Source organism: Hyperolius riggenbachi, chromosome 1, assembly GCF_040937935.1.
Source record: "Hyperolius riggenbachi isolate aHypRig1 chromosome 1, aHypRig1.pri, whole genome shotgun sequence".
In the NCBI taxonomy this organism is placed as follows: domain Eukaryota; kingdom Metazoa; phylum Chordata; class Amphibia; order Anura; family Hyperoliidae; genus Hyperolius; species Hyperolius riggenbachi.
This window is the reverse complement of record NC_090646.1, coordinates 358,575,879-358,586,408: the sequence shown is the minus strand read 5'-3', so window position 1 is coordinate 358,586,408 and position 10,530 is coordinate 358,575,879. Positions and strand designations below refer to the sequence as shown.

The window sequence follows — 10,530 nt, the reverse complement described above, 5'->3', positions numbered from 1 at the left end:
AGCGCTTCTGAGCGCTTTGAAAAGCATTTGGCTAGTGTATTTGAATAGGATGATCACAGCAGAGTGATGTGATTTGCTCCCAAACACAAACGCGGGTCCTGCAGCATGTCTGCACTTTTCTGAGGTGATTCAGCCTGTATAGGAAAGTGGAAGGTGGAAAATCGCTCTGAAAAGCGCTAGAACAGAGGATTTTCCAAGCGTTTTGGTTACAGAAGCTGTTCAGTTCTAGCTCTACTGTAACAAAAATGCTACTCCAAAAATCGCTAGGCACATGCCTAGAATCTGCCTGGGAAAAAAAAAATCACTTCAAAAAGCACTGAGCATTTGCGATTATGTTCGCGCTTTTTGGTGTGCACTGGCCCTTTGAGGGGCATTTCACTGCCTATCAACTGTCCATGTAAGGCCTCTTTTCCACAGACCGTTGTACTGTGTGCTTAGCAAGCACTTGCCTGGCAGCAGTGAGTTTGAGAGGGATTTCACTGCCTATTAACGGTCTGTGGAAGAGGCCTTAACTACTTGCCGACCACTCCACGCCAATTGGCATGAACGTAGAAGCAGCCCTAGGACCACTCCATGCTGATTGGCGTGAATGGCTGGGAATGGGGCTAGCAGGAGCTCCGCCTTCAGTCTCCCAGCAGCGATCGCCGCTCAGAGACTGTAGACGGCAAAACTGCCGTCTATAAACATTGTACAGCGCTGCGATCTACAGCAGCGCTGTACTGGGGACAGCCGTGTGACGGGCACAAAAGTGATCGGCTGACGGGTAGGGAGGGATAGAAAATTAATAAAAAAAAAAAAGTAAAATGTATTCAAAAATAAACATTTATAAAACAGAAACAAAACAACCGGGGAGCAATCAGACCCCACCAACAGAGAGCTTTGTTGGTGGAGAGAAAGGGGGGGAGGGGGAAGAATTCACTTGTGCATGGAGTTGTGCGGCCCTGCAGCTAGTCCTTAAAGCTGCAGTGGCCCAATTAATAAAAAAAATGGCCCGGTCACTAGTCTGGTTTAACACTGCGGTCCTCAAGTGGTTAAGTACCTGCATTTGGTCAATTTCTACGAACACGCTGAAATCAGCGCATGGAGATTTCGCACCACCATAGGCCGTAATAGGAATTATGGCTATAGCAGCGCACAGAGAGTAACTTCAGGGCAGTCAGAAGATGGAGCTGAAGTTACTTTTAAAACATAATAATTTGGCTTCCAGCAATTGCGGAATTATTTGATTCCCCCCTATCCATGGCGGCCTGGAGGGGGAAAAAGTATAATACGGCCGGGACTTGTGCGCTAGCAGGATCAGCCATATACCGGCTGAAACCTGCGCCCAAGTCTCCTGCGTTCTCTCTCGTACGCCAATTTCCAAGCTACATCAACTCAAAACTAGTAGCAACTCATTAACCTCATAACATAATGAGATGCTAATAATTTTGAGTTTATGATCATTGGGGGGAGGGGAGGCAGCAGTGCCCAGCTTCTGTGGCAGGGCCAGGCCAGCACCAGCTCTGTAGCTGTACTTCACATTTCTACTTACCTTGTACTATTTTCCACGTGAAAATGCCAAAACTGCCATGCACACTGTTCTTAAGGTCTCTTTTACACGGACAAGTTGGACTGTGTGCTTAGCAAGCAGTTGTGAGAGTTTGAGAGGCATTTCACTACCTATTAACTGCTCGTGGAAAAGAGGCACTTCTTGCAAGTTCCTCGCTTTGGTCATATGCACAAGGTGCAATATGTACAGGACTAATTGGACTTGGCAGTTTCCTTTCCTCTTCAGTTAACTCCCCTGAGCTGAACTGAAAATTTGCATGACCAATCACCTTCAGAAGCTTAAAGAGAACCTGAACTGAAAATAAAAAGTCAAAATAACCATACACGTCATACTTACCTCCTGTGTAGTCTACTCCTCAATCCCTTTCTCCTCTACTGCGTTTCATTTGTTCACTGTAACCAATGGAATTCTCCGTCCTCCATTTTGAAAATGGCCATTTCCCTCTAACAGGCTCCTGGTCAGCACACTGTTAAACTGTAATATCACCCACTTGAGCTGTAGGGAAACATGGACATTACCTTGCACATTCAGTTGTAACTGACAGCTGCTGATATATAACTGACAGCAACTGGTATATTTCAGTGCTGACAAAATATTGTCAGAACTGAAAGGGATCACTGTAAGAAGAAAATGGTGAGCTTCTGAGAGGAACTGACAGTGAGGTTAGTATATAATATTCATTTGCAGCTACGTCATATGTTTATTTTAAATAATTTTCCTCACTTCAGGTTCTCTTTAATGACTTATAACCAACAGGTGGCTAATTATTCAGCTGTGAGGAAATCAGCAGCCTACCTAAGGCCTCCTTGCCACAGACTGTTGATAGGCAGTGAAATGCCTCTCAAACTCTCAACTGCTCACTGCGGCCTAGTAACCGCTTGTTGCTGCATGGTAACTGCTCACTGCTGCCTGGTAACTTCTTGCTGAGTACACAGCTCAACAGTTCGTGGAAAGGAGGCCTAAGGCCTCTTTTCCATGGGCAGTTGAAGTGTGCTCAGCAAGCAGTTACCAGGCAGCAGTGAGCAGTTACCAGGCAACAGCAAGCAGTTGTGAGAGTTTGAAAGGCATTCCACTGCCTATCAACTGTGGAAAAGAGGCCTAACAGGAATGGCCCTATGCAAATTTCTGGCTAATGTCTGGTACACACACACCATGCAATTTCCGGTCAGATCAACAGGTCAAATGAATGATTTACAGCATGCCCAATTTGCTCCCATTCAAGAATGGGATCAATTTTCAGATAATTACTGCACAAAAATAGATCTTTGTCTCAATCGGGAGCAGATTCAATATGGCAGAAATTGATTCAACAAGATATTGCATGCTGTGTACCAAGCATAAAGCCAGGTACACACATCCAATTTTGATTGGCCAGTTTTAACACCTTCATGTAGTATGGGAGCTTATTTACACAACCTGTTAACCGTATGCAAAACCTGTTGGCCTTCATACTACATGGAAGTGGTAAAATTGGCCAGTCTAAATTGGATGTCTGTATGCACCCTTCGACCAGGTAAATTCTGAGTAGGGATGATCCATGAGGTGTAAATCTCCTTGCATTCAAATGTAAATGTTATACAGCTTGAACTAGGACGTATAACTATTGACAGGAAGTTATTCTGATTTTGTCAAGTTTTCAAGTTGCATCCCTATGTCTGAAATCTAAATAAATGGCAGCTTGCATGCAAATTTAATATGTATTGTATGCAGATTGAAATGCGGCCAATATCAAAAGGAAGTAAGTGAGAGTACATTTGATTGGGCCAATTTCAAGCTGTATGCAAATTGCATACATGCCAGTATTAGTGTAGTGTTAGCATCTCACTGGCTGTCTCAATATACACAAATATATTGTCAGCAGCAGAATTCACTTCTGATCAATTAACATTTTGATTGGATCATTGATTATAAGTGAATGCTGGCTTGTGTAGTATTCCTAAAGGCCACATACACACATCAGACTATAGTCTTTGGAAAATGAAAGATCACAGACCAATCTTACCACCCTTCATGTAGTATGAGAGCCATACTCTACACAGTCTTTTCTATGGAGCTGAACTCCACATCAGATACAAATCATAGATTGCAAGATAATGCACACAAAGATGCTGTACAGACACAAAAGATCTGTATCTGCAAAAGATCTGTTTCTGCCAAAGATCAGTTCCTGCAAATTGCATTCATAGTCTATGAGATCTGCAGATCATCATACACACATGATTTAACTGACATTCATCTGCAGATCAAGCAATCATCCGCAGTTCTGAAAATCCATCCCTGGTGGATCTGATCTGCAGATGAATGTCAGTTAAATCATGTGTGTATGATGATCTGCAGATCTCAGACTATCATTGCAATTTGCAGGAATGGATTTTTGGCAGGAACAGATCTTTTGCAGATACTGATCTTTTGTGTCTGCACAGCATCTGTGTGTGCAGCATCTTGCAAAGATTTATTTCTGATGGGGAGTTCAGCTCCATAGAATAGACTGTGTAGAGTATGGCTCTCATACTACATGAAGGGTGGTAAGATTGATCTGTGATCTTTCATTTTCCAAAGACTATAGTCTGATGTTTGTATGCACCTTAAGGCAAGGCCTGGAACCCACTAGGAGCGCTTTTCTGAGCGCTTTGTGATTTGAAAAGCTCTTGCTGATGTAATGCTATGTGTGTTATCCCACTTGAGTGATGTGATTTTATAAAAATCCCCTATAGCATTGCATTAGCAAGAGCTTTTTCAAATCACTAGCGCTTAGAAAAAGTTTCTAGTGGTTTTGAGCCTTAAAGCTGCCCAACAGAATGAACAAGCAGAATGTAACCTGTCTAGTGCCAGTACTGAGTGCTAACTAGCGCCTGGCAAGTGCAGGAGAGCAGCTGACAGGTGGTGAATTCACTGCCTGTCAGTTGCCCATCTGAAAGAGGCCTAATTCACCAACATTAAGGCTGCTTACACACTAAGACGTTACAGGCGCACGTTAGAGCAGCCTGTAACGCTCCCCCAACGCACAGCAATGTAACACAAGTGGGCTGTTCCCACAGCCCACGTTGCGTTACATGTAACGCTGCACGTTCTGCCGAAAGTGCAGCATACCATAGCGTTACAGCGGCTTAAGCCGCGTTAGACTGTTTGCACATGCTCAGTCATGTTGGGGAGGAGCGGAGAGCGGCCAGGCACATGGCTAATTAATATTCACGTTGTGACGTGCAGTGTTTACTTCCTGGTGCGGCCGCTCTGTGCGGCGATTGGCCGGCGGGACCACGTGATGGTGCATGCGTCCAAGAGTACGCATCATGGCATCACGGACGCCAGAGTGAGCTGCACAACGCGGCTCACTCTGACGTCCACATCGAAGAGCACCAGGCCTTGCGTTAGGTGCACGTTATGGGACCTTAACGTAGCACCTAACGCAACATCTTGGTGTGCAAGTAGCCTTAAGCAATTCTCATTGCAACCCAGTGTGACCCAGACAAGAGCAGCTAACTTACCAGAAGGGATGGTCAATGATCTGAAAATAATTTTGAGCTGATGCAGGATTATGTAAATTTATACAACCTGAAATGGACCAATGAAAGAATTGATTGGTCCGTTTTCAAGCTGCATTAATTTGCATAAGCCCGCATCAACTTTGAATGTAGTGCACCTCATCACCCACCCCTACTTACCATCTTATAACATCCAATCCAGGTTTGCTGGACCAGTAACAAAAACATTGTACCCGAACAACATTTCCAAGAGCTGTCCTAAAGTCTTAAAGAGAATCTGTACTCTAATATTCTTACACTAAAAAGCATACCATTCTATTCCTTATTTTCTCCTGTGCCCCTCTGTGCTGTTTCTGCCACTCTCTGCTGCAATCCTGGCTTGTAATTAACAGTTTTAGGCAATGTTTACAAACAAACTAACCAGCTTCTAATAGGCTCAGCTAAGCATAGTGTGTGTCATTCAAAGTATGCAGGGGGCCTGCAGAGGGTGTGTATCGCTTCTACCAATCACAAGCAGCCCTGCACATTCCACACAATCAAAGCTTTAGCCCGACAAACAGGACAGAGGAAAGATACATTGATTTATTACAGAGACAGTGTAATTAGGAAGAGCTGCAGTAAGCCCCAGCACATTAGAACAGGCATAGGAACTCATAGGATAGAAGAACTAAGGCTGAAAAAAATTGTTACAGAGTCTCTTTAAGGTGGCCATACACTGATAGATTTGCAGCAGATTTGACCATCAGATAGATTTGTCAGATGCCTGTCGGGTCGAATCTTACAGGAATCTGATGTGTGCCACACACTAGGAATAGATTTACAATAGCTTTCAGAATGAAGCCTATTGGAAATTCTTTAAAAAATCGATCTAAATGCATTACTGCACCATTAGATCCAATGCAACTATGGGTCATCGATCTGCTGCCAGCAGCAGAATTACCTAGATTTTTCCATCCTGTCAGATCAAGTCGATCGAAATCTGTTGCAAATCAATTGGCCGATTCAATGGAAATCGATCAAATCGACCAGTGTATGGGCCCCTTTACCAACACTGTATATTTGATATATCTATAAAGATTGGTTATTGCAGCTGAATGCTGGAGAGACTTGACAGGTTTATGAATCTCTGTACAAAAAAAAGGGAAAGAAACCTTTTGGTTATATGAAGGTATAGATGACAAGAACACCAAACCACACGTTTTCATATTTTTTTTTTTTTTTATTAAAAAAAAGGCAGATCATTCAAAGTCTGTTCCCTGCTCATGAACAAAAGCAATATGCCATTTGTCAACATATTTACACTATACATTTCCATTTTACAAGTTTATTTACAGTTCTGTATTACATATAAATATAATAATATAAAAGGCTATTTTTTTAAGCAAGACCTCTAGCCCTGCAGTTTTATAGTGTAATGTGACCAACATGTTTATATAAAAATATATTCCAGTTAAACGTTCTTAATGAAACGTATTTAACAAAAAAAAGTTACCGGATACTCAAAAAGTTTATCCTGTCAAAGGAAGAAATAAAAAAAAAAAAAAAAAAAAAAAAAGTCAAGACTACGGCAGTTTCATATAAACATTGTCTTGCAAGTAGGCAGTTACAATCAAAATGATAAACCACGGAATGTACAAAAATGCATCTTTTCCCATTGCTTTTTACAGTACAAGTCTAGATATATTTCTAGTTCCTTTCTGGAAGACATTGCCCAGACCCAATACAATAGTGATTAGCATCACCAAGTCATTTTATGCTCGGGGTGAGAATAGTGCACATAACAGGACCTGTGAAGTGCGCAAGTACTATAGAGATTTTGAAAGCACACGTAGGAAGTGCACAAGTATAGGTTCTATGGAAGAAAAGCCCATAACAGGATCTGTGAAGCGCACAAGTACTATAGACCATTGGCAAGCACACACCAGGACCTGATAAGTGCACAAGTCTAAGAAATAAGGACTACAGTTTGACATAGCTCAGGGTTTGTATTTTTAACACTCAATGCCCTTTAAAATACTTTTTGCTGCTTTTAAAGCAAGCAAAGTGTTAACAGTCATCAAAGACTAATACATAGCTACCAAGGTATCTAAGAGACCCCCATCCAAGAGGTTTTCCAGTTAATGCACAAGTTCAAGTTATAAGGTCCAGCCTGTGTTTCTTTGAAAATCAAGTCATTTCTTGCAAGGTCCACTAGAGTTGCAGGAGTAAATACCCAGCAGTACCAGCTAAAGTGAAACCCTGACAGATTCACAAGAGAAAGTTTGTGTGGTTGTATGACCCAAACAGTCCAGAAAATTTACATGTGCCTCTTCATGTGCAGCGCCAAGTGGTCTGATCGGGAGAAGGCACGGTCACACAGGTGACACTGGAAGGGACGATGGCCAGTGTGTTTGCGGAAATGGCGTGTCAGCTCATCTGATCTGGCAAATTTCCAGCCGCAGCCTTCCCAATTGCAGTGATAAGGTTTTTCTCCTAGAGGAGAGATAGAAAGGTTAGTTATGTTATACTGTACTTCAGTTTACATTACAAAGAAACCTACCCTATTCACTGACTAAGACTGCACGGACCAGAAAATGCAGTTCTAGATTTTAAAATGATAACTATGAGGCAGGTTAGAACATCTTACTAGAGGACTACATGACAAACACTTTTTGTACCAGGTTCGAGAAAGATGGCAGGTTCTAGCCAGTCTATTAGGCATACATTCTACCACATAAGAATTACACAGTAAAGACAGGCACTTACCAGTATGTGTTCGGAGATGTGCCTTGAGATGGGAACTTTTGGTGTAAGTCTTCCCACAGCCTGCATATGAGCATGTGTGTGTTGCCGTTCGCTTTCTGGGCCATGATCGACGCCCTCTCTTTGGCTTGGCATCTAGGATTTCCAGAGGAGAGCAAGGAGGAGTCAGGACACCCCTGGTGGCAGGTGGCTGCAGAGATAAACTGTCCTCAAATAGACTGTACTGTGAAGCACTTTGGTATTGGATGGAAGGTGGATGGTGGAAGGCTGCTGTATTTTGGTATCCATGCTGGTATGTCAGATTAGAGTGGCACATAAGCTGGGTTTGGCACTCATTTAGCATTAGTTCATCAGGGCTCATAGGTGGAGTGTCAATGCCACCCATCTGTGGAGAGTTTGCTAGTCTTGGCTGATCATATGCCATCATGCAAGCAGCACTACCTTCCTGCTTAATTTTTGAACAGGACTGAGGCACTAAGCCCATGATAGGTCCATAAGAGTCCATAGATGGTTCTGTTTTGATGGAATCTGGAAAGTCAAAGGTGGATGACACAAAAAACCTCCCCTGAACACTGTTTTGATTACAGTAGCTGTCCATGTCAGATCTCATCAGCTCAGTCATGAGGCTTGGGGAGTTGTAAGGAGGGGGACTGTGGTCCGTACTGTAGCCCCCTGGTGAAGGGGTTGTTTGATAGTAAGTGCAGGATTCAGGAGATGACAGTAAATAGTCTTCACATGGTTGGACATTCTTGTCTGACCCCATGGACAGCACAAATTCCAGAACGTTATTTAAATCTTCATCTTCTCTCTTGGAGCAAAATGGGTCACTATTGTGCATCACATCGGGCAGGTTACAGCTGTGTGCAGTCTTGGATTCGTAAACAGGCTTCCATTTCTGTGAAATAATAAGAACCCTCAGTCAGAAAGAGAACACAAGTGTGCACTAGGAACGGTCAAGCACAGTATTCATGCTGTCACAGTCATAGTAAACCAGTATTTCACCCACGCACCTGCAGCATCAATTGCATACACCTATACTAGTGTCTGTCATCCCTACTTCTAACAGTGCAGCATGTTCTGCAGCTAGCTTCACAGCTGAATTAATAGCATTATTGCTAAAGAACAAAGTGGCCACAGCTATGCTTGCAATTACTCTGTAGCAAAAACTGCAATTACTCAATGAAAGGGTTGTATTGCCAAGTTCCTCATATGAAAGGTTTATGGTAATTGCTTTATTTTATTAAAATGTGATTAATTATAGATTACAATAGCTGCTCAGCTGATACACTAAACCATAAATCCACAATATGATCACCTTATGTCTCCTTTGATATGGCATCTAATTTATGAAGGTGTTGTAAAGAGATACTTACAGAAATGTCTAACTTTGCAGATCACAACTGTTCAACAATAGTACAGACTGCTAAAGAATATAGGCTGTACAGAACCAAGTAGAAGCAATATACATACACAGCTTAATATTATGCAATGCATCCTCCCACCTATACCTAGGGACCAGCCTCACTCTGCACACCTGAGCTCTTTAGTCAGCCAGTCACACCTGTGCAGACGCCATCCAACCACTGATCATACTTACATCTTGGAGGCATTTTTCTCTAAGGCTGGAGAATGTAGCAAAGGAAGGTAGGATGGTTTCGGCTAGAGCCATGTCTGTGCTTCCCCAAATCCTGGTCGGATCGTCAGCAAAAGCGACAACGAGTCAAGAGAAAGCAAGTTACACTAAGTCAAAGTCGATCTCCATAAACTTGTCAGGAGAGAGGTCTCTGCCTGCATCAAGTTATGTGCAATAGCAAAAAAGTTTTCCTACTGCTGAGAGGGGGCCTAGATTATAAATAAAGGCACGGGGGGCAAGCACCAAACCAATTGCAAGGAGAGGAGGAAACACGTTCAGGATAAGGAGGCTGATCTCTCAGTACAGCCTAAATTTAGCAGCACTATATAAACCCTTCAGTTGAGCGCAGTCTGCAGCTGGAGGAACAGCTCGGGGAGTCCTTTAAAGAGTTAGCCACGCCCCCTGCCAAAGATCTCCCGGCAACCGAAGGAAACACAGGCCAACACAGTGCAGCGTGACGTACGCGTGACGTAGGAGGGAGCCCCAGGCTCGCGAGCCCGCCTTTTCCAATTTTTTCTATTCCAGAGTGTGAAGGGGAGAAAAGAAACTGGACGTGCAGCTGCGCACAGTTACATGGGCTTTTCTACATCATAACGCACAAGTGCTCTTGCAGACTTCTGGCTGCGGTTCAGCGTTATTAAAACTTAGAAAATGTATTCACATTGCAACCTGCAAGTGTTCACATTGCAACTGCAACGGACTGTCGCCGTTTCGAACAGATAAACCGCTCTTTGTCAAGTGAAAGCTTTCACTTGACAAAGAGCGGTTTATCCGTTCGAAACGGCGACAGTCCGTTGTGATTGGAATTGGGCTGCAATGGAGGCGTAACCTATTCTGGAGGAAGTCCTCATGCTACTGTTTGCAGCTAAGAGCTATATCTACTACTATCAAGAGCTATAGTTACATTCTGGGAGTCCAGATGTCATGGCTATTGTTTGTTCACTCTTTTTGTGAATAAATACCCTGCTTTTTAAGAATTGGCAAGTGCTGGTCATTTTTACTTTTTTGCTTGCATTAAGTCTGTATCAGCCATACAGGCTAGACCTGGCACAGCCGTTGAAGCAAGATAGGTGTGCTGTCCAAGAAGTACAAAACAGAGGAGGGGTGAGGCACGTGAGAAGTCT

At 43.1% G+C, this 10,530-nt stretch overlaps 1 protein-coding gene across 1 annotated transcript; it reads right to left on the bottom strand.

The window, feature by feature from the left end:
• Window positions 1–6,249: 6,249 nt before the first annotated feature.
• On the bottom strand, window positions 6,250–9,771 carry KLF2 (KLF transcription factor 2). Its single transcript, XM_068234201.1, has 3 exons — window positions 9,371–9,771; window positions 7,777–8,668; window positions 6,250–7,503 (listed from the first exon to the last, which is right to left on the bottom strand). Exons 1-3 carry the CDS (start codon window positions 9,440–9,442, stop codon window positions 7,328–7,330), a joined length of 1,140 nt encoding a protein of 379 aa, XP_068090302.1. The 5' UTR covers window positions 9,443–9,771; the 3' UTR covers window positions 6,250–7,327.
• Window positions 9,772–10,530: the final 759 nt, after the last annotated feature.